The sequence below is a fragment of the Oryctolagus cuniculus genome, chromosome 9 (genome assembly GCF_964237555.1).
Source record: "Oryctolagus cuniculus chromosome 9, mOryCun1.1, whole genome shotgun sequence".
Lineage (NCBI taxonomy): Eukaryota > Metazoa > Chordata > Mammalia > Lagomorpha > Leporidae > Oryctolagus > Oryctolagus cuniculus.
This window is the reverse complement of record NC_091440.1, coordinates 97,012,496-97,036,638: the sequence shown is the minus strand read 5'-3', so window position 1 is coordinate 97,036,638 and position 24,143 is coordinate 97,012,496. Positions and strand designations below refer to the sequence as shown.

General features: G+C 47.8%; 1 protein-coding gene across 2 annotated transcripts; it reads left to right on the top strand.

Moving 5' to 3' along the window:
* The first annotated feature begins 5,283 nt into the window (after nucleotides 1-5,283).
* Nucleotides 5,284-22,382, top strand: GPR12 (G protein-coupled receptor 12). 2 transcript variants are annotated; one of them, XM_070048419.1, is made up of 2 exons: nucleotides 5,284-6,091; nucleotides 7,240-22,382. In XM_070048419.1, the coding sequence occupies exons 1-2, from the start codon at nucleotides 5,355-5,357 to the stop codon at nucleotides 7,853-7,855; spliced, it is 1,353 nt and encodes a 450-aa protein (XP_069904520.1). In that variant the 5' UTR covers nucleotides 5,284-5,354; the 3' UTR covers nucleotides 7,856-22,382. The 2 variants fall into 2 exon arrangements, with proteins under 2 accessions (XP_069904520.1, XP_008258105.2); XM_008259883.4 differs by having other exon boundaries at nucleotides 5,379-6,091; nucleotides 6,836-22,381.
* The last annotated feature ends 1,761 nt before the right edge of the window (nucleotides 22,383-24,143 follow it).

Genomic DNA, 24,143 nt, shown 5'->3' with positions numbered 1-24,143 from the left:
TAAATAAATAAATAAAATATATTAAAAAGATGAAACACAGCAAGTGTTAGCAAGGACATGCAGAAAAGGGAACACTTGCAAACTGTTGATGGGAATGTAAATTAGTACAGCCATTGTGGAAAATACTATGGAGACTCCTCAAAATACTAAAACCAGAACTATCTATGATCCAGCAATCCCACGTCTGGGTGTAGTCCAAGGGAAATGAAATCGGCCTATCAAGGAGACATCAGCAGTTCCATGTTTATTGCGGCACCATATTCACAAAAGCCAAGAAAGGAAAACAACTTATGTCCATCCACTGATGAATAGATAATGAAAATGTGGTACATGTATGCAAGGCAATACTACTCAGCCATGTGAAAGGATGAAATCTTGTCATTTGGAAAAACATGAATGGATGATGGTAAGTGAAATAAGCCAGGCACAGAAATGCAAAGACCACATGTTCTCACACATATGTGGTACCTAAAAGCAAGGGAATCTCACAGGAGTTACAAGTGTAATGGCAGTTCCCAGACACTCAGAAGGGAGAGAGGTGGGAGGCATGGGGGAAAGGATGACCAAAGAACACTAAGTTACAGCTAGACAGGAGCAAGAAGTTCCTGGATGCTATTGCACGTAGGATAACTGTAGATAAAGTTGGTGTACTGTATGTTTCCCTATCAAAAAACAAATATGGCACACAGAACGGGACCTGGAATACAGTGATTACTTAGTATGTTTTGGATCCTACTGCTGGCAGCTGGAGACCTGGCACCGCCTTCATGTGTGATGCAGTTAAGATCTGCAGGCTTTTCGGGCAGCCTAGGTTTCCTGCACTGGCTGTAACAAACGGCCAAACAGTTCTGGCTTAAAACAACACCAGTTACCCAGCAGTCGTGTTCTTTGTTCTTTGGTATTTATGCAAATGAGATGAACACTCATGTCCACACAAAAAGATGCATGTGGATGTCTGTGGCAGCTTTTCTGATAACAACCAGGATGTCCTTCATTCGCTGAGTGAATACAGTGGTACCCCTAAACAACACAATGTTATACAACACACAAAAAAAGGAAATGCACTCTCAAGCCATGAAAAACGCATGGAAGGAGTGTAAGTGCACGCTACTAAGTGAAAGAAGCCAGTGTGCCCAGGTTACATGCTGTGAGGTTCTGGAAAAGGCAGGACTATGGAGGCAGCGTAAGATCAGTGTTGCCAGGGGCTGGGGGCTGGGGTCAGGGGTCAGGGGAAGAATGACAAGTAGAAAACACAGGACGCTTAGGGCAGGGAAAGTGCTCTGTATGACACTGTGAGGTGAGTGCGTGTCAGTACACATCAGTGTGAACCCACAGCATGGACATCATGGAGAGTGAACCTTGTGAAAGCCGGGGTTTAGTGAAAAAAAAAATGCCTCCTGTTTCAGAAGTGCACGGATTGAAGTAGGCCCACAGACCTGCACTCCTTCTAGAAGCCCCCAGGGAAGAAGGGCCCTCCTGGCTCTTCTCAGCTCCCAGAGGCTGCTCCTGCCCCCTTCCGCTTTTTCTTTTTTAAATATTTATTTATTTATTTGAAAGAGAGAGGAGAGGCAGAGAGAGAGAGAGAGAGAGAGAGAGAGAGAGGTCTTCTATCCGCTGGTTCACTCCTCAATTGGCCACAACAGCCGGAGCTGCGCCTATCTGAAGCCAGGAGCCAAGAGCTTCTTCTGGGTCTCCCATGTGAGTGCAGGGTCATCTTCCACTGCTTTCCCAGGCCATAGCAGAGAGCTGGATTGGAAGTGGAGCAGCCGGGTCTCGAACCAGCACCCATATGGAATGCCAGCGCTTCAGGCCAGGGCATTAACCCGCTGCGCCACAGCACCGGCCCTTCTTTCCCCTGCCTTTAAAGGCAGCAAGGTCGCATCTTCAAACCTTTGTTTTCTCCCTCTGCTTTGCCTGCACATCTCCAGCTACTGATCTCTACTCTCCTGTCTCCCTCTTCTAGGGACCTTTGTGAGATAGTTACGTGGGGACCTTTATTCAGTGGTCCCTGTCCTGTCCATATCATAAGCCACTGGGACTGGAGGCCACTCAGCAACTCAAAATCCATAAGAAGAGAAAAACTGTTGTCCCATGCCACCAGTGACAGAAGTGAGTGATGTGAGCACTGACAACAGAGTTCTCCCTTTTCACACAGAGTCTCTAACAGAATAGTCTTCATGGGACAGTCCCTTCCCTTCCTTCTCTCTCTCTGACAGTCCCATGAAATATATCCATCTCTGTCCAATGGGAAGCCTAGAGAGAATTTTACAAGGGAAAAAGATGTTTGTTGTGATTTTTTTCTTATGCAGCTCACTTTTCTTAAATAGCAATCAGATTTGTTTAAATAGAGGATTAACTAAAAAGTGTGCTTTAAAAAAAATGTACTTGTTTTATTTGAAAGGCAGAATTCCAGAGAAAGAAGGGGAGACACACAAAGAGATCTTCTGTCTGCTGATTTTCTCCCCAAATGGCTACAACGGCTGAAGCCAGGCCAGCAGGCTGCAGCCAGGAGCCAGGAGCTTTGCCTGAGTCTCCCACATGAGTAGCAGGGGTCTAACACTCGGGCCATCCTCCGCTGCTTTCCCAGGTGCATCAGCAGGGAGCTGGATGGGAAGCGGAACAGCTGGGACTCCAACCTGCATCCATATGGAATGTGGGAATCGCAGGCAGTAACTTAACCCACTGTACCACAACGCCAGCCCCGAAAGTATGCTTTTGACCCAGCAAATACACCCATACGTGTTATCACATAACAAGTACAAGAAAACTCATCATGATTTTTTCTCATTACAGACAAACCAGAAAGCACCCAGTGTTGACAAACAAGAGGCGGATGGCCAATTGTAGTGCATTTGTCGTGGTCTGAATGCTTGTGTCCCCCAAATGTATAAGTTGAAATTTTTTTCAACTCCTCCCTTTTTTTTAACTTTTATTTAATGAATATGAATTTCCAAAGTACAGCTTATGGATTACAATGGCTTCCCCCCCATACCGTCCCTCCCACCCACAACCCTCCCCTTTCCCACTCCCTCTCCCCTTCCATTCACATCGATTCGTTTTCAATTATCTTAATATACAGAAGATCAGCTTAGTATACATTAAGTAAGGATTTCAATTTAATCCCCAAAGTGATAAGAGTACAACGTGGGCCCTTTGGGAGGTCACCGGTTCCCTTCCATAGGGGGCCTAAGGCATGTGTTCACTCCCTCCACCAGGAAGACACAGCCAGAAGGGACCAGCTGTTAGGAAGGGGCCCTCATGAGACACAAGTCTGCAGGTGCCTTGGTCTTGGACTTCTCAGCCTGCAGAGCTATGAGTGGTAAATTCCTGTTCTCTATAAATTACCCAGCCTAAGGTATTTTGTTACAGCAGCCTGGGTGGACAACGATGCTCATACAACAGAAGGCTGTGCACCAAGGAGAAAGAACCATCTGCTCCATACAACAAATGCAGACATCTCACAGGCACAGGGTTGAGCAAAAGAGGCCACACTCCAGTGTAGGCATCCTGTACGGTTCCATTTATCTAAAGCTTGGAAGTGGACAAGTCTAAACAGTGCTGTCAGAATTCAGAAATCGGATTTCCTTTCAGGACTTAGCAGCTGGGAGGGGCGTGAGGATGGCATTGGGGTGCCGGTGGTGTCCTGTTTCCTCTGCTGGCTGCCTGGGTGTATTCATTTAATTGTCTCCACCACACCACACACTTGTGAAATGTGCACTTGTCTGTATGCAACAACGACGCAACAACATTTACCATATGATAAATAAATGCATTGGCCTTTAATTAGGGGTTATGTTCTGTTCTCGGGTGTGATATACACCCATGGTAGACAGAGGAGAGCATAGTCCACCCTATTCAGTATAGTGCACCAATTAACCAACTCTTTGGAAGTTAACTAGAGGTTATTAACTGCTGAGTAAAGTGTCCTCCTGGATCTCACAGACTACACGAAAGCACTGGCTCCAACCCAAGGTCTCACACAGCCTCCCAGCCGATGGGCAGGCCCAGAGGGGCCAATATGTGTGCCTGCGGCTTTGAGCTGGTGGACAGGTGGGTAATTAAGGCAGAGACCAAGCCTTTCTCACACTGAACAGCGATTGTCAGTATAGGTTGGGGAAAATGCCAGGAAGGTTTCCTACTTCTTGCTGAAGTTACTTTAAAAAGGTGATAGCAAAAGCATGCGATGCAAAGGCAACAAACGTCCCATGGTGGGGGGAGCAGGGGCACGGGGACCTGCTACAGGGCCCTCTAGTGGCTCCCAAGTAAATTGAGGGGACCATCTTGCAGCCAGCTTGCAGGCTCCTCAATGAAACCTGAGCAAAACTTCCCGCTGGGCCCATTGGATTGCAAGCTGTGGAGGCTACCCACTGCCTGATAATACAGTTCATTGGTTCATTTTTACGTGCCCATCACACCAGACTTCACACATTTGTGAGTGAAGAGACCACATCTTACCGGAACTTGCCCAGTCCTTGGCACAATTCGCAGGGACGTTCAGATGTCTGTGTCTCCCCACCATATCTAAGTGGCTCCTAAACACCATAGCTCCTTGCTTCTTCTCAGGATGTGATCTGCCCACCGCCACCACTGCCAGCAGCAGCAGCTGTGGGGAAAAAAGTGTTGCAAACACAAAACCAGGACCTCCATCCCATTTTAAAACAGATTTATTTATTTATTTATTTATTTATTTATTTATTTATTTGTCGGAGCTATGGGGGGTGGGAGGAGAAGACAGAGGGAGAGAGAGCGAGACTTTTATCTGCTGATTCACTCCTCAGATGCCCCAATGGCTGGGGCTGGGCCAGGCCGGGTCCCCACGTGGGTGCAGGGGCCCAAGCACTTTGGCCATCTTCTGCTGCTTCTCCCAGGCCATTAGCACCATGGGATCAGAAGTGGAGCAGCGGCAGCATGAGCCGGCAGCCATGTGGGATGCCAGCGGCTATGCCACAACACCGGCCCCTTGCTCCCATTTCTTAAACTGGGAGATGATCTTTAAGCTTAAGATCCAGCTAGGCACCTTGGTATTTTTATTCAGGGGAGACATGGGTCTGTAAATGCAGACAGCTGGCAGGTTCTTAATCTTTGAATCGACCGATGCAGTAAAAAAAAAATTAATTAATTAATTAACAGTGCCACTTCAGCACCTAAATGAACTGGGATTTGGCCAGTGTCTGCAGGAAGCTGCTGCAGGAATCTCGTTAAGATTTCCATTCTAAAACATAGCTCACAGCGCGTTTAGTAAGTGCAGTTTGGCAAAGAGCTTGGTCATCCCCAAGGCAGCGGCCACCCACCCAGGCCAGCAAGCGCTCCTGGGCCCAGCCCCAGGATACACGCGAGGAAGGGGCCCCTTCGCGATGGGCCCAAGGCGAAATCTGCAAGAGTTGGCTGCACGTTTTCCCGTTTTAAAGATCCGATTCCCTCACCTGGCCACGCCACTCCCTGCTGCCGATCCTGGGTCCAGGATCACACGGAACAATTCTCCCAGCCCCGAATGCAGTGGGTGGGGAGAAGCCGGCCCCAAGAGACGGGGCCCCCCAGGGAAACTCAGGAACGAACTAGGTCGCACGCTCCCAGGGTGCGTTCCTCTGCCCCGCCCAGGTACGAGCCCCGGGCCGCCCGCTGGGGTGGGGAGCAGGGAACAGGGAGCAGCTGGCAGGGCCGGGAGACCGCGCGGTTCCGCGTCTCCAGGCCCCCTAGTCCTTCGCTCCTCGGCCGTCCTCGCCCGCCCGCACCGCACCCCGCGCAGCCCCGACCTGTGGGGGCGAGCGCGGTCTCCCGGGGCTCCCGCGGGCGGGCGCGCTCCGAGCGAGGGCGGGGGCGCGCGCGCGCGCACGCGCGGGGAGCGTGCGGGCTGGACCGGCGAGCAGAGCGGGCGGGGAGAGCGGGGCGCGCCAGCCGAGCCCGCTGCTCACCTGCCGCCGCGCCGCTCACCTGCCGGGGAGCGCGCGCGCCCCGCGCCCTCCGGGCCCCTCCCGAGCGGGGCCGCCGCCTCTCGCCGCCGCGGGCACCGGCGCCGACATGTGATGCGAGTAGCCCGGGCGCCTCGGAAGCACCAGAGGAGCGCCCCCCTCCCCGGCCTGGGCGCGCCAAGGTGACCCCCTCGATGCCACCCCCTCCCCGGCCCCGCGGACCGCCTGTACCCCGCGCCCTGTCTGTCCTTCGTGTCCGGCGCCCTCCCCCCGCCGCGAGGGGCGCGGCGGCAGTGCATGGGCGTCCATCTGTCTGTCTGTCTGTCTCCGCACCTCCAGGGCACACATGCGCCTTTTGTGGCTCGCCCAGACTGCCCGTGCTCCTGGGGGGCGTCTGGAGCCCCCCTCTTTGTTCTGTCGGGGGGTGTGTGTGAGGGTGTGCACGCGCTCCGGGGTCGCCTTTGGAGGGTGGGCGCGTGGTGGGAACCGGCGGCTTAAATCTTCCGTCGAGGATGGCGGCCGCTGCGCGGTACGGTGGGCAGAAGCCCAGATGTCAGACAGTCGGTGCTGGGCACGCAGGAGGTGATGTCCGAGCGCGCAGCCCTGGCGCTTCACGGAGGGACCGCGGTGTGTCCGGGAGGTCGGGTCGGCGCCTGCCTGGCTCGCGCTCCCGGCAGGGAGTCCTGCCCTGTGCGTTCCCCGGTGCCAAACGGCATTGCAGCTAAAGGGTGCCCACCGCGGAGACTCCGGCTTTTGTTTTATTTCGCGACCATGTGCATTCCCAACAGCTTGTGTGTCTGAGCAGGGGCTGGCTTTCCGTGTGTGTGTGTGTGTGCGTGTGCGTGCGTGCGTGTGTGTGTGTTGCATGATCTGGGCGTCTCACCCTGCCCTACCTAAACATTAAAAGGCCTGTCTTTTCGTTGAAGAGGACAGGGGTTAAAATGAATGAAGACCTGAAGGTCAATGTAAGCGGGCTGCCTCGGGATTCTGTAGATGCCGCTGCCTCGGAGAACGTCTCGGCCGCTGCCTCTTCACAGGTGCCCGCCGTACAGCCAGAGCCCGAGCTGGCAGTGAACCCCTGGGACATTGTCCTGTGCAGCTCAGGAACCCTCATCTCCTGTGAAAATGCCATTGTGGTCCTCGTCATCTTCCACAATCCCAGCCTGCGAGCACCCATGTTCCTGCTTATAGGCAGCCTGGCCCTGGCGGACCTGCTGGCCGGCCTCGGCCTCATCATCAACTTTGTGTTTGCCTACCTGCTGCAGTCCGACGCCACCAAGCTGGTCACCATCGGCCTCATTGTCGCCTCTTTCTCTGCCTCTGTCTGCAGCTTGCTGGCCATCACCGTGGACCGCTACCTCTCCCTGTATTACGCCCTGACCTACCACTCGGAGAGGACGGTCACGTTCACCTACGCCATGCTCGTCGTGCTCTGGGGGACCTCCATCTGCCTGGGGCTGCTGCCCGTCCTGGGCTGGAACTGCCTGCGAGACGAATCCACCTGCAGCGTGGTCAGGCCGCTCACCAAGAACAACGCGGCTATCCTCTCCGTCTCCTTCCTCTTCATGTTCGCGCTCATGCTGCAGCTCTACGTACAGATCTGTAAGATTGTGATGAGGCACGCCCACCAGATAGCCCTGCAGCACCACTTCCTGGCCACGTCGCACTACGTGACCACCCGCAAAGGTGTCTCTACGCTGGCCATCATCCTGGGGACCTTTGCTGCCTGCTGGATGCCTTTCACCCTCTACTCCCTGATAGCAGATTATACCTACCCCTCCATCTACACCTACGCCACCCTCCTCCCAGCCACCTACAATTCCATCATCAACCCCGTCATCTACGCTTTCAGAAACCAAGAGATCCAGAAAGCCCTCTGCCTTGTGTGCTGCGGCTGCATCCCATCCGCCCTGTCCCAGAGAGCACGGTCGCCCAGCGACGTGTAGGCAGGCACCGGTCCCCCGCGGGAGGACGCTGGACCGACCGAGCCTTCTGCTGCCCCACCCGGGGGTGAGTTGCCCCGTTGCGTTCTCAGCGCTGGGTCTTTCTCCAGCCACAGGAGCACATGGCATTTGTGAAGCAATGACATCGTTCAGATGAGTTAAGTGAAAAAAAAAAAAAAATGTGACCAGTGTTTTCACCTTTTTTTGAAAAAAAAAAATTGTCAAGTTCTTTGCTCAATATGATTTTGTTGTTGGACGACAGAGGTTTTGTTTTATATTTTGTTTGGAGGGGTGGGAAAGGAGCTGATACGACATGGCCATGATGTTAAAAATGTAAATGAGTTCTTGGGTTTTTTTTTTTAACCTGGACTTTAAAATAAACGTGAGTTATTAAGGAAAATGGAGAAGGAATTACTTTTCCCAGCCTCTTGAAAACAAAAACCAAGGTAGATTTTCAGTGCTGCATGTTGTATCTTTCAAAACAACAAAAGTAGTTGACATAATTATGCTTGGAAGCAGCCTGCTTTTGTTGACATGAACTCAGTCCTAGGTTGCCAGCACTGGAGGCGTGAGCCCATTCTTACTCACTCTTTCTTTTCAGCAATTCCCATGCATAAGGATGATTTTAGTATTTCTGTCAATGCTGCAGCTCCTTCTGCGTGTTTGCCTGTGTTCGTGAGACCTCTGGTTTCAAATGTTGCTGTGCAAATCCAGAATCAAAGGAGTCGTTTTTCAAGAAGTGCTTCCTAAAATAACTCACGAAATACGTTTTGACTTTTCCTGTGAGCTAAGATCCAACCATTTGGTTTCTTAAGCTGCAGTCTGATTCTTTTCAGGAAAAAAAAATCAATACAATCCCTTAAAAGTTGATTCCGTGTATTTCAGGATATTCTGAAAAAATAAGCTAGTGTGACAATATCATGAAATATGAAAACATCACGTTTCTTATCTCCCTGTGTCTAGGAATATATTATAGTTGGTCTCGACTGAGACTAATAGAATTAAATATCATAGACCAGGTTTTCCCGGTTCACGTTATGCTGCAAAATGCATTTGAAGCAGGCAGTGTCCTAGCTTCACAAGCAGGCTTGTGAGTGTGATTGTGACATACATCCTGTATGTTCACAAGCTGAATGACCGTGTCGTTGCTTAGGAAAAGTTACCTTCACATTCCTTTTCCTTCTTTCTTCCAAAAAGCAACTTCCATGCAGCGAGGACTGTACTGCTGGTTTTCCAAGAACTAGGATGTAGCCAGGAAAGTATGCACAGGAACTAATTTTAATCATATTGTAAGGCTCCCTGTGTCTGAGCGTGCTTTCTGTGAGTGCAGACAGATGTACACAGAGGCACCTTCCCTCTGTGTGCAGTGGGTTTATAGCTGCGTCTGAACAACCAGTGAAAGGATTTCTGGACAGCATGTCAACTTAGCCCATTTGGATGGCTGCACAACCAGTATTTCTGGGTCCTTAGGTGGGGGCAGGGGAGATAGCTTGTAAGAGATTAACCTCATTGGTTTGTCCCAGACATTATGCCCATAATATCACAGGAGCATTCTGGTAGCCTGTGTCATGACGCATCCATCCAAAGCCTTTTCTGATGGAGCACGGGTATCCCCTCCCTGAGGTTCCTTACGCAGCAGGAGAGGGACTGAAATACTTAAGTAGGAAAGGACCTTCCATACACAGCACTGTATGATCAATCTAAACAAGTTGATGCCTTTAAAGCATGTATGTGGAACACTTGGTGGGCTTGGTAGATTGGATAGGATGTGTGTTTGCTTTTAATCATTTGAAATCTAATGGCACCTCCATGGGAGACTTGACTAGGGTAGGTCGGTTTTGATGCTGGCTGGTATACATCCCTGTGAGGTTTTAAAGCAATAAAAATGATGCTTTTGCCGACATGGTGGCACCCACTTGCCTGTCTCTAACAGGGACAGTCACAATGACACTACTTCAGCTGTTACGTATCGTGTGCTAGGCCCCTGCTAGAGACTTCTCCTGTTTTTTTTTTTTTTTTCTTTTAATTGGTTTTGTTTTGCTGTAGTCAGAGAAACACATTTTTACAGGTAAGGAAACTAAAAGAGGAGAGGCCAAGAGATTTGTCCAAGGCCACAGAGCCGCAAAGGCAGCACGGAGATTTGAAGCCAGGTTTTCAAAAAGTCTGAGTCTTGCGCCTGCCCAGCCTGTGCTGTCTGCATCCCTCACTGAATATGAGGGCTGAGGACACCACTTGCATGTGGTGGGACCTCAGTGTGCCCCTGCTTGAAGGAAGTCTGGTCTGGTCTGGTCTGGTCTGGTCTGGTTTGGCTTAGTTTGGTGCCCTTAAGGCAGCAGGTCCTGGTCTTGTAGGTACTAATGAAGTGGCTGCTTTTTAAATTAATTAATCTATTTATTTATTTATTTAGGAAAAGAGCTTTATCTTTTTTTTTTTTTTTCTGACAGGCAGAGTGGACAGTGAGAGAGAGAGAGAGAAAGGTCTTCCTTTGCCGTTGGTTCACCCTCCAATGGCTGCCACGGCTGGCGCGCTGTGGCCGGCGCACTGCGCTGATCCGAAGGCAGGAGCCAGGTGCTTCTCCTGGTCTCCCATGGGGTGCAGGGCCCAAGGACTTGGGCCATCCTCCACTGCACTCCCTGGCCACAGCAGAGAGCTGGCCTGGAAGAGGGGCAACCGGGAAAGAATCCGGCGCCCTGACCAGGACTAGAACCCGGTGTGCCAGGCCGCAAGGCGGAGGATTAGCCTAGTGAGCCGTGGTGCCAGCCCTTTTTTCTTTTTTAATAGAAAGCTTTTATTTAATAAAAATAAATTTCATAAGTACAACTTCTGGATTATAGCAGTTCTTCCTCCCCATACACGCCTTCCCACCCCCAAACCATCCCACCTTCTACTCCTTCTCCCATCCCAATCTTCATTTAGATTCATTTTTAATTATCTTTATATACAGAAGATCAACTCTATACTAAGTAAAGATTTCAACAGTTTGAAGTGGCTGCTTTTAATCAATGTTTTTAAAAGCCTTAATTTTAACCAAGAGAGTTTTTTAATTCAACTATAATCTGTCTTTACCAGAATAAGTCCTTACTAAGTTGTGAAGATATTCGGATGTTTAAGTAGTGTTCTGCAAGATTTCCTTGTTTCCGTGGAGCAAATCTATACACGTGTGTGTGTGTGTGTGTGTGTGCATATGAATACCTATGTTCAATAATGTTAACCTGCCAATGGACAAATGTAGCATGCTACCTGAGGTAGCACGTTCTCTCTTACTCCCAGTACATAAGATTTCTGACAACCAAGGAATGCGCATTATTTCCAGTAGAAACAGCTATCCTAGAAACTAGGGCAATTCAGGTGCCGCACAGTTGTAGCTGTCCAGGGACTTGTGTCTCTCATCCTTTAACTCAGTGCTTCTCTGAATCGGTCGAGTTTGTGTCACGATTGTAAAGGGCACTGCGTTCAGTCCTGGCACCTGGAGAGGGAGGAGGCAGAGCCCCTCCCTCCCCGGAGGCCTGAATTAGGTTCTGGAAGGCAGGATTCCTCGGCTGACTTGTCATGCAATAATAGTCTTAGATTCCCCCAGGATTTAACGCAGGATGGAAACAGGGAGTTTAAAAGGGCAGATGAGGAATACAGATATTAATCCCAATAAAAATGTCTTAGAGACTTCTGAGACTTTAAGTGTGAAATCCATTTTTTAAATAATGATTTTTATTTTATGATATATGGAGTCAGGATTACATGCCATTTCTGATTTAAAACATGTATTAGAAGCAGACATTTGGTGTAGAGGTTAAGATATCACTTGGATCACCCACATCCCATATCTGGGTGCTTAGGTTTGAGTTCCAGCTCTGCTCTGAATTCCAGCTTTCAACTAATACACACCTGGGAGGCAGCAGGTGATGGCTCAAGTAGTTGGATCCTTGGCTCCAAGGATTCATGGAATGAACCAGCAGATGGGATAACTCTCGCTCTCTCCCTCCCTCTCTCCTTCTCTTTGCCTTTCAAGTTAAATACATATTTAAAAATAATAAAATACAACCCATACTAAATGAGTGGCTACTATAGTGCTGTTGACAGCAGCGCTGACTTTTCCACCTTCATTGGTGATGTAATAAAGGCATTCTTGTTCCTTTTACAAATTTTAATGATTTTAGATGGTTTTCATACCTGGTTATAACTTTAAATCTGGTTCAGACTCTCAGAATCAGCAAACTAATGGTTTTGCAGGTTGTCATTAGAATTAGCAGACAGATCTGTCTTCTAGCAAACGACGCAGAGGAAATATTGTTCACTTTGACTAGTGCTTCCGGAATGTTATATATGGAAAGGAGTTCTAGATGGCTTAGGGACCTCAGTGGGGCTGGGGCTAGGGGCAGGGGCAGAGCAGGGGCAGGGCTGAGTCTCTCCTATGCCTCGGGTACAGATAGCCCATTGATGCCACTTTGAGTCGCAAGGATAGGTGTCACCCTTTCAGCATTCTTGACTCACAAATCAAGTGTTTATCCTTCTCAGAGGCAAATAATTCATCTATGTGAAGTGGATATGAGCTGTGGATTCTTCTAGAACTTTTAAGTAGCAGAAACCTACAAATACATTTTTCAAGTTTTTACTTTATAAAATTGTAATTATCATTACAATAGCTCTTTCAAAAACTTTGTATGTATGTAACGTGTTTCTGTAGGTGTGAGTGAACATGTGTTGCAAACAAGGTTTGTGCCTCCATTTTTTCAAGAGAGACAGTTTGCTTGATGACATGCCCTTGCCTGCATGAGATCATCGTGAGATAATTGAAATGAGAATCTTTATATCTTTGTTCTCTGGGTTCTGAAATTCAACTGAATTCATCCCAAAGCAACCTTTTCTAGCAAGGTGCATCAGAGTTTTAGAATATCTCCTCTTTGCTTGACATTTCTCTGTAACCTTTTCCTTTTTCAGCATCAAAAATTCTATTCCTATTAAGAGATACAGCAGCCATTGCTCCTCCTATGCTCCCCTTCTGCCCTGGGAGGTGAGAAGATTTTTTTTTAAATCCAGTAGAAGTATGTTAAAGTACATGGTCAAGGTGGATTTTAACTTACAACTTCAATGTGTCCCCTGTTTTACTGACAAAACAGATTTAGGACTTTTTTTCACTGTAAAAATTCAAGCATCAGTGAAAAACATTCCACTGAAAATAAATTTGGAGCACAGATCCTCTTGGAAGTTGATTGAATGCACAGTTAAAGACAGAATATTTTGAAAGGCAATATAGGACCTCTGATAGAATTCTTTGTGAAGCCTGGATTTGCATCTGCCACCAAATAGCATACTTTGAATCTGTAGGGCTCTCCTTTGAGCTGGTGAAAATATCAGCCTTTCGCCTAAGGAGAAACCATGGCCTCGCTTTTACAGCCATCCTCAGTTAGTGGAATAAAACCTAAGGGAAAATTGGCTCTGATCCTTCCAGGATCCTCCTGAGCCATAAGCAAATTTGTTCTTGGATTCCATAGCACCTAATAACTGGAAGAAAACTTATACTTTATTGTCTATCAAATCTAAATCATCTAAGTCAAGATATTGGAAATGGACATTGTGCCTGCCGGGGCTTACGTTTTCTACTTTTGACCTTTGCTGTGACGCCTCCAATTCTGCTTTGCCCTGGCCCAGCACCTGGAGACACACAGAACCCTCTAACCCCTAGTTGGCCCTTACACCTTTATAGTGGAGATATTCATTAAGCAATACTGCTCTCTTCTTCAAATCAAATGATCCCAACTATGCAAATCATTTATTTCTGATTTTATTTTATATTCCCTTGATCATTTTTCTAATTTTTTTTCCATCTCACCCACCATTTCTCTGCATGTGTCTTTGGGTCTAGTGATCAGAATGGGGGTGCAGTAGCCCACTGCAGGGAGTGCTACGTGGGGCAGGCTGGTGGGTGCCTCTGTGCTGCTCACCGTAGAACAGTGATTCCTTGAGTATGGGCCCTGCCAGCAGCATCAGCCTCTCCCAAGAATGTGTTTAAAATGCAGTATGTCAGGCCTCCACCCAGACAACTGTGGGGTCTCAGCAATCTGAATGTGAAGAAGCCCTCCAGGGGATTCTCAGTCACCCTAGAGTTTAAGGGCTGTGCCAGGAAGCCTGGACCGCATCCTAGCATCAGACCGACTTGGCTAAGGACCTTCGTGTCTCAGCATAACGGGGACCTCCTGGCTTTTCTGCCACATCTATGCCTCGGCTCATACCCCCGTGGCTACTAGGTGTCCTGCCTTGCACTGATTTCTGTGGAACTTATATGTTCAAGGTTATTTCCTAATTTGTCAGGCTTGGTTGAACATCTGCCTCTTCCATTAGGTTCACAGCACTGTCATCCACCATCTGTCACCTACCTCAGATGGAAGACAAGTCAGTGAGAGGAAAAGAATCCAATCAGACTCATTCTTGGCATCATGGAAGACAGTGTTCTTTTCCTTTTCATGACCTGTATGAATTTACCAGAATATTCCACGTCAGGGTCTCAGCCATCCAACCAAGCAACATCTCTTTGTGCCTCCACATCTGCCTCCTCTGGCCATATGGTTGTGCACACACACCCGAGTGTGTAGTACGGTCACACACTCTTCCCTCCTCTCTCACAGTCCATACTTGCAAACTACTTTCTCAACACCCAGACCAGAAATCTTCATGAGGATGCCCAGAGAGCCAGAGCAGCTGATTGAAAGTGCAATCTTTAGACTCTTTCTGTGGTGCTCCGTAGGCACAGCCTTGGCAAACCCATGTCAGGACGGAGACACTTCCACGATTCCGTACTGAGTTCAGCTCCTAGGATGCACGCTGATGGACATCCGCCTCCCACCCTTCCACTCATCTCCTGATCCCGTGGTTTACAGTTCTGAAAGACCAGAAATAAGAGCACTAAACAGATTCTAGGCAGGGCTTTCCTTAATTCCAAGATAGGCTGAGTTCATGTCATTTTCACGAGCTCTTTATCCTTTCAAGTCACTAAATTGATTCTGTCAGGCTAGAATGGTTTGAGATTCTGAGAACATATTTAAAGTGCTCAAAAAATCTTTTTTTTTTTAAAGGCGTTGTCTTTTTGTAAATTCCTGACCCAGTTTAAGAAGCAGGAAGCCAGGGCCAGCTTTTGGAGCAGCGGGTTAAGCTGCTGCCTGCAATCCTGCAATACTGGCATCGCATATCAGAGTGCAGATTTGAGTCCTGGCTGCTCCATTTCCAATCCAGCTGCCTGTGAATGCTCTGGGAAGGCAGCAAATGATAGCCTCAGTGCTTGGATCCCTGCCACCCACATGGGAAACCTGGCCCCTGCTTTTGGATTGGCCCAGCCCTGGCTTTTGCAGCCATTTGGAAAGTGAACCAGTGAACGGAAGATCTCTCTGTGTGTCTCTCCCCCTTTCTCTTGGGGAAATAATAATAAATAAGTAAATCTTGGTGGTGGTGGTGGGAGGAAGCAGCAGTAAACCCAGCAATGCAGCATTTGAACAGGTTTGGAGATGGAGATGGCTTCTCTCCCCCACCAGTGATCTGCCATTTCTCAGATGCAGCTGCATTTGCACTTGAGACTTTGGATGTCTCCAAGTGAGAATCTAGCTCTTTCAGAAACATCTGAGTCCTGTGGTGATGACTAAGGTACCTGAAAGACTGGATTGTGCTGTCCACAGCCCTAACCAGGAGCCTGGCTGAGAGCGCTGAGACAGGCCCACTGGTCCCAGCTCCCCAACAAGTGTTTATATCTTATGCAAAATTTGCCCTGGGCTCGAGGCTTCCTTCTCCCGCTCCGTCTTCCCACCTCTTAGGAGTACAAGGCAACAAGCCAAGTTCAGGGAGTGCAAAAAGCAGAGGAGGCCCAGGGATTGGGGACAGGCTATTGCAAGCTGTTCTCATTTAAAAATCGTTCTGAACAAGGTAATGAATAGTTTTAGTCCAGGAACACATGGCAAATCCTGAATGTGCTCTCTAGAGCGTGCATTTGGAGGTGCACTCACTCTCCCCAGCGTTCCCGTGCAGGTGCAAGTCATTTCTTCCACTGCTCAGACTGTTCCCCCAAGTGACCAGCTGGCTCCTACTGGTTCCCGGATGTGCCACTGGCTTGAACAGGTTTGTAAAAGAAACCCAAATGGCTTCAGGTCTCCCACCTCTAGCTGCAACCTTGCTGGAGTAAGCACCCTCAATGATACTTGCCATCTCTTTTGGAGTAAAAGTAGATGCTTGCAGCTGTAGAGGGAAAAGCCGACAGTTACACAGTCATCCTCAGTAATGTAAGAGTGTGGGATCTAGACTCAGACTCCTGGCGTTCATGTCCCATTGATGTCACTTCCTGCTTTACAGGACTGGGACAAGTTACCTAACCTGTCTGAGCCTCCGAGTCCTGGTTTGCTACAATGATCATGCTACAAGCACCTGCATCCAGTGCTGGGTGACCTAGGATCTATGAATGGCTTCTTATGGGTAGACCAGACAATCTCAACTTACCATACTGGACTTCACCATGCATGATAGCAATACCACTCAGTAGAAACCCCACTTGGAATGCTCAATTCCTATCTTTCCTAGCTAGTGCGTGTGTGTGTGTGTGTGTGTGGTCCAGTCCTCTCTCCATGCAGGGCAGTGGCAGCAGCCACAGCATCCAGTCAGCCCCTCAGGCAGGCACACAACTCATCCTCTACAGTGTGCTGTGTGGCTGAGCTGCGATGTGCGGTAGGTCAGGTGGGTTCCATACATTTTCCACTTACAATGGGTTTATCCCAACGTAACCCCATTGTCAAGTTGAGGAGCATCTGTACAGGGCGCACATCCACGTGGACACTACTTCCCTTCAGCAGTATTGTTGCCACAGATGCTACACCAGTGTGATTGTTATTACTGCTTTTCCCAAAGCTGTCAATTGTGAGTGTGGAGGCCACTCAAAGGTGAACTAGGGACCTACATGAAACACTTTGTGTTCTTTATCTCATGCAACCTTTACACCAACACTATGACATGTGCATTGAATTTGCCAACAGAAATAAAGAAACTGATGTACAGAAAGGTTAAGTGACTTATCTAAAATCACAGTCTTTGCTATGTGGTCACTGTGAACACTTAGAAACAAGCAGTGCCTGCTTAAGAATTGTCCCGTCAGATCAGCCAGACATGGCCTGTGTGTGAGAAGATGAGACTTTCCCATGACAGCCCAGGCTCAGGAATAGGGGGCACTGCAGGCAGGACAGGTGGGCACCATGGTGACGGTGAGACGCTTTGGGATCTGAAAGGTGAGACTGGCCCTAGATACATATAAAGAAGGCCAGTGCATTTTCCCAGGATACACAGGTGTGAAGGGGATTATTCAAAAGAAGGCTGGCTACACATGGAAAAAAAATTTAATGACATTTAACTTGGAAGAACTCTCAAAAATAATTCTGAATACCTCATTTTAATGCATTTCACTATAATCACTAAAAACCCACATTTCGGCATTTTGTGAACTTTAATAATGTGCAATTTTAAAAAATGTATTCCTCTCTATGGAAATCAGCCCAAGTATATATTCAGAATAAGAGCTTAGTGACCAAAAGTTTGCATTTGTATCAACAAGGATTTGCATGAATAAGAAAATTTTTACTTAAAAAAAATCCACTTGTTCTACGCAGACTTTTCCAACAGCAAACATGGCATAGAGCTTTTCGTTTTGATGGATTGGCTGGATGACCTGGTGAGCGTAGAGTCTACTCTCTCCTGTTGGACAGGGCTTTGCAAGTGCCTCCCTTCGGGAAAGCCCAGACCAGGACAAGCTGTGACCATGGAGGGCATTAGCTGGGGGTGCGACAGACCCAGCACCTGCACTTGAACTTGGGATTCCTCACCCAGAACTTGGTTTGGGGTCAGATTTTCATGGACAAGGAAAAACTTGAGATGTGAACAGCGATTTCTAGGTTTCAATAATTTCTTTCCACTCCTGGCTATGAGAAATTACAGTTGGAGTTGAATAATAATTACTGCTAGCACTTTCTGTACTCTGTTCTAAGTGCCACTTGCAGTGTTTTCTTGCTTTGCCTTCATTTTTCACACTCACAGGGGTAGTACTTGGAAGCATTAATTCTATTAGTGAACAGAATTAAGAGTACTTCCTGTGTCCCTTCTTCTCCCGGGTCCTCAAATCCTGTGCTCCACACATCCCAGGAGCCTAACACACCTTCTTAGGGTCTGGCGGGGTCAAAAATTCTCCAACAGTGTATAGGCTGAAGCATCAGTGTTGCATCCCAGAAGTCACCGCATTTCAATACAGATTGTATGATGTTCATGTGCCCAAAGTATCAGTGCCAAACTTGACAAACACACGGGGCATTGTGATTCTTTGTCACATCAGGGCTGGCAAGCCTTAAAGGTCCAAAGGTATGCAAAGGTCCAGAATGCGTTTCTGTCCTGCTGAGAGGTTTGGAACCAGCACCAGACTTCACAGCGGGTGTCTTTCCTGCCTTGCTGAGAAGTAAGGAAACCCCACACATAGCTGGGTGATGAACTCATGGAAACAGTAACGACACAACTATTATGAGAAGTCACAGCAAAGAGCAAAGTGTATTGGATGATTGCTGCTCCAATGCAATAGTGACCAAATCACTTTACAGGAATGAGCTCTTCCTATCTTATGGTGTTCCAGTGACCTCTGGGCACTTTTATTGTCTGTTTTATAAATAAGGAAGTCAAGAATGGACACACTTAGAAATGGACCCAACATTTATCTGTTCGTGACAGATCCGTCTAATACCACAACGGCATTCCATGCTGCTAGACACTCACTGCAGAGTGCCATCTGTCCTTGAGGACCGACCTGGTTCCCTGCTAGAGTTTGCATATGGTTTGAGGATATCCCCCAGAGGTTCATGTGCTATGCTAGAAGCTTGGTTCCAGTGTAGCAGTGCTAAGGTGTTGGGATCTTTGAGAGATTAGAGGCCTCGTGGAAGGTGGTGATCTCCCTGGGGATGCTGACCCTGGCAGGGATTAATGTGGTTCTCACAGGACCCCCCGTTGTTTCTGCAATATGGAGTGATTATGGAAAGAGTAACTAACTTGTGATTACTCTCACATGTGCTTCCACCAGGCTGGACATAGCCAGAAGGCTCACCAGAGCCAAACAGAGGAGAGTGCCATGCTCTTGAACCTCCAGGGCTGTGAGCTAAATAACCTCTCTTTTCTGTAGCAAGGGCTCGGCCTCAGGTATTTTATACAGCAACACACCATGGATGAGACAGTGTTTGTCTCTGCCAGACCCCTCTACGTGATACCTACCAGGATTGCTGGAGGCTGCTCAGGATTCCGTTGTTTTAACAGCTCTAAATAGAAGACCGTCTGCCCCCACATGTTGGAGCCAGGTGTTCTGCCTCCGCCTGAACACTTGAATACAAACTAGGTGAACTGCATTACAGGGTTGCACAGAGACAGTCCCACCCCAGCCTCTACCCATGACCTCTCGGCTGGGGCAGTGGGGCCCTGGTCTTTTAAACACAAGATGATTATTTCATGAGTCTCAAGCAATACCTTTTTCAAAGAAAGCATAGAGAACATTTGAAATTATAAAATTAGGGGTAACCTGAAGGACTGCCCAAATAAGCTAATCAACAAAACTGGCATTTTTGTTGAAAGCAGGACAGTGACTTTCTTAGCTTTATTGAGCAAGAAAAGGGAAAAAGGCATAGAGAGCCTATTTTCCAGTCTGCCAAGTTTTCCAGCTTGTTTAGAAGATGGTCTCTACTTTATATTAGAAAAAAGGTTTCACTGAACGTGATGAATATGGACAGTCCATTTGAGTGGAGCAGTCAGCTCTACTCACTGGCCTCAGGGTCCAAGAATAATAACCCTGACTGCAGAACCTCTAGTGAACGCGGACTTCAGTGCTTGGGTGTGTGTGCGTGCGTGCGTGTGTGCATCAGTGCAGACATATCCTCTATGCATTCTCATTTAGGTTTTGGCAATGAAAAATTGTGGGGATACTTAAAATCAGGCTATTTTTTCATGCAGGAGCTATGAAATAAACTAATGGGAGTAGGGTCAAATTATTCCAGACTTGTATTTTTACTACAAATGTCTAAAAGTACACAGTTCAATCATGAATGGGTTATTTTTTATTTAATTTTCATTATTTAATGGCACATATTTATGGGGTACAGTGTGATAATTCAACACATACATCCCACATGTGCATGATTTTTTTTCCTGCCAGTGTTGCTGTACAGACTTTGAGTTGCATAATTTGAGTTGGCAACTATCTATTATAGGACTATCAAATCCCAGCTCTGTCAACTTTATTTTCTATTCATTTTCCTTTTTTTTTGTTTTTATTTTTATTTTTTTTTTGACAGGCAGAGTGGACAGTGAGAGACAGAGACAGAGAGAAAGGTCTTCCTTTTCCATTGGTTCACCCTCCAATGGCTGCCGCAGCACCGCGCTGATCCGATGGCAGGAGCCAGGTACTTATCCTGGTCTCCCCTGGGGTGCAGGGCCCAAGCACTTGGGCCATCCTCCACTGCACTCCCAGGCCACAGCAAAGAGCTGGCCTGGAAGAGGGGCAACCGGGACAGAATCCGGCGCCCCAACCGGGACTAGAACCCTGTGTGCGGGTGCTGCAAGGTGGAGGATTAGCCTAGTGAGCCACGGCGCAGGCCTCTATTCATTTTCATCAGCTAGAAAAACACTAAAGCAGAACTGTCTGGTGAAACTTTCTAGAAAACCCCTTTCTGCTTCAGTGACTTCTGGCCTCATGTGGGCATTGGGCGTTTGAACTGTGACAAGTGTAACCAAGGAACTGGATTGTGCATTTTACTTAATTTTCATCCACTTAAATTTGAAAAGCCACATGTGGCCAGTTTGGGGCAGTGCAAATGGAAGTAAAACTCAATTTCCCATGGAGACAACTCAAGAAAGATTATTTTAAAAAATCACTTCAGGTATAATTCTCAAAATTCAGGCTTCTTTCTCTGTCCTCATTACTACTCTACCAGCTTGAAATGAGACATTACACTCTGCTTCTCAAACATCTATCGTGGAACAGTTTTAAATGGATGAATCTTAAAAATCAGGAGTAATGATCACTTTGGCCAAGAATTACTAGTGCACAAGATTCACCACGGCCCTTTAAAGAATAATAGGCATGCTTTTCTTCTGCCTTTAAATAGAATTCCTTTACAGAAAGTGAAATGAAATGTGACAACTCCCAGAACTACAAAGAGAATTCCGATGAATGACACAGCTAATTCTGTGCCGAGCTCCTGAACGCCGGAGTCCTCCTGTGCCTGTTTTTGTGGCTGTCGTTTGTCTTTGGCGTGGGCTGCAAGGGTCCTCGCCTGTACCGGAGACGTGGAGATGCTTGCTGAGGCGTGTTAAGGTGGGGCGTGGGACATGAGGTCAGGCCTGTCTAGACACCAAAGGCCTTTCCTGGTGGCAGCCTCTCTCAAAAACACAGTCTCAGTCTGGGCTTTTAATTTTCATTCTTTCTTCTCTAAGCTTCAAAAGGCTCCTGCCAATCTTTGCCACGAACAGATCTCATTATTGGCCTTGTACTGGCCTTGTCCACATTTTGTACTGACTGAACCTTCTGTCACCCGGTCTAGGTGTAGTACATAGCTTCACTTCCCACCCAGCCAGCGAGTTCAGAGGAGAGTGATGGCTGAGGACTCGGGGTGACAGGCGACAGCTCCTGAGCCGCAGGGCAGGAGGGGATGTGTCAAAGCTTAGAGTCAGAAACTCTGTGTTCCAGGACTGCTGTGTGAGCTGGCCCCAGACAGGGAGGACATAAACAAAAAATGGGGACAGTTAGCTTTCTGCTTTCCCAGGGAGAGTGCACACTCAGGCAGGGGACACAGTAATGGCACCATGGTCACAGCCAGCTTCAAGTTCACTAGTCGGATCACCTGTGACAGTGAATATGCTCTCGGTTCCAGTGAAACACTCTGAACTTTGCAGCTCCTATGCTCCCTTCTCCCCTGCTGAAGGGAGAAAAAATGCCCATTCTCTTCCATGCCTCTCCCTCTCTACACTGCATAGAAATGGCTTTCCCTGGGGAACTTAATTTGCTTGAGTGATTCCAGCAGGACAGGCACATGCTGCAAGCCCACCACCTCCAATGAGAGCAAACAGGGCTAACTCCTTGGGGTGCGCGTGCACGCTCTCCACGAGGCTTGTTCACAGAATGTAGATGTGAAGATCCTGTGATTAATGTTCACATATGCTTTAAAAATTATTGTGACACTTTGAAACCTAATCTTGAAAATACATTAAATGTTTTCCTCCATGTACTCAAGGTTTCTACAGCGGATTAAAATCAGATTCGTGTGGTTCCGCGTGACAGTCATGCACTTTATGATTTCTGGAATGGCACAAGTGATTCTTTGTCAAATGTCACAATTGCACTATGCTGTCTCCATGTGGAGGTACAGTTTTCTGGTTCATCTTGTAATAGCTTAGTTAAAAACAAAACAGTTTGTCTATGAGGTTTGTGACATTTTATATGTGGTATGACAAATAAATTATACTTTATAAAAAGATTGTACATTCTAGATACAATTGTTGATTGTCTTCAATCTATCCCTACATGCTTTTTATGTAATGAGTTAGTTATTTGAGACACAGAAAGGGAGACAGAGTTCCCCTCTGCTAGTTCACTCCTCGAAATGCCCACAAGAGTTGGAGCTGGGCCAAGTTGAATCCAGGAGCCTGGAGCTTGATCCAGGTCTCCCACACGGGCGGCAAGGACCCAATTGCTTGAGCCATCAGTTGCTGCAGAGTAGTAAGAAGTTACGACTGGAAGCAGGGCCAGGACTTGCACTGAGGCACTCCAATACAGCATGCGGGCATCCCAAGTAGCATCCTAACTGCTGCACAATTACTCCTGGACCAATTTTAGTCCAGAGATTGTATGGGTTAAGCCATAGAATAAGCAGCAAAGAAATAATATTTACATGCAACTGCCCCCCCCACAAAAGACCCCAGTTCTGGTCTTACCTTTGAGGATCTACCTTGCTTGAAGACTATTTCTATGGCAGATTTGCAGTGTGCTCTCTTGGGCTGAGCTGGGGAGAGCCCACAGAGTCTGATTCCAGCAAATAAACTCACAGCCTTCCTGTGGGCCCTGGGAGGGAGGCTGCCAGCCCCCTGTCTCCCTCTCTCTGCCCTGCCACCATGGCCAGCACCAAGGACCTTGATTGCAGAAGGAGCACAGCCCAGGGAGGATGGGTGTGGAGAAAGATCAGACTCAGCCAATAGCATCTTTTCCAGGTGAGGGTTGGCCATCCCTCATCCCTTTCCCAGGGTGTGTGCATCTAGTGATTCTGTTTCAGGTTCTCCCATGATCCCCGCCAGCTCTCCCACATCAAAGGCAGGGACCCCTGAAGAAAGGCAGATGTTAGGGTCCGACGTGGGGGAGTACACTGTCTCATCACATGTCACTGATCTTTTCCTTGACACGCAAGGCTTAGAGCCAGATTCTACAGCAGTTGGCTCACCTCTCCTTACAGAGAAGGGAAGATGGCAAAGGACTGGTACTGCAGCAGGCCCAGGGTCCCCTCGCCCGAGTCTGGCTTCAGTAATCACCAAATAACAGCCCCTCCTTTTTGTCTCTGTGAGTTGGAATGAGACAAGAACGGCTGCTCTGGGAAGAGGTTCTCTTTTTGGGTGCTCAGGACCCTTGTCATAAAACAGTGCCTCTTGGCTGCGCAGTCATCTTCCTTCATCTGTGAGTGATAAAGTCCAAGACCCCTAGTGGCTGCAGATGGCACTGAATCCTACATATACTATGCTTTTTCCTACACATGCTATGATAAAGTCTAACAATCTTAATAAAACAAGACTACTATAACACTATATAATAACATTATGTGGATGGGGTCAAAATATTCTGCTGTACTGTGGATCTTGGCAACCTCAGCATATGATTTTTTGTTGTCCTTATTAAGTCAACAACATTCAGCTTTTCACTAAAAAGAAGTATTTATGGCTTCCCTTTGATACATTCAAATTGTCAACATCACCACTGTAGTATGTTGGGACCATTATGAAGTCAAAAGAGGGCTACCTGAGCTCAAACACTGGGATTCCAGGACAATCGATCTGATCACCAAGGTGCTACCAAGTGATCAAGGGGTGTGTGGCATATACAGTGTGGACACGCTGGACAGAAGGATGATTCACATCTTGGGGGAGATGAGTGGGACAGCACAAGATTTCATCATGCTACTCAGAACAGTTCACAATATGAAACTTATGAGTTGGCCAGCACCGCAGCTCACTAGGCTAATCCTCCGCCTTGCGGCACCGGCACCCC

Bases quoted from the DNA above. Each gene is read 5' to 3' on its own strand.
- GPR12 (XM_008259883.4), top strand. From the start codon at position 5,492: ATGCAGTGGGTGGGGAGAAGCCGGCCCCAAGAGACGGGGCCCCCCAGG. The intron at 6,092-6,835 runs GTGACCCCCTCG...TTTTCGTTGAAG, and splicing joins CCCGGCCTGGGCGCGCCAAG to AGGACAGGGGTTAAAATGAA.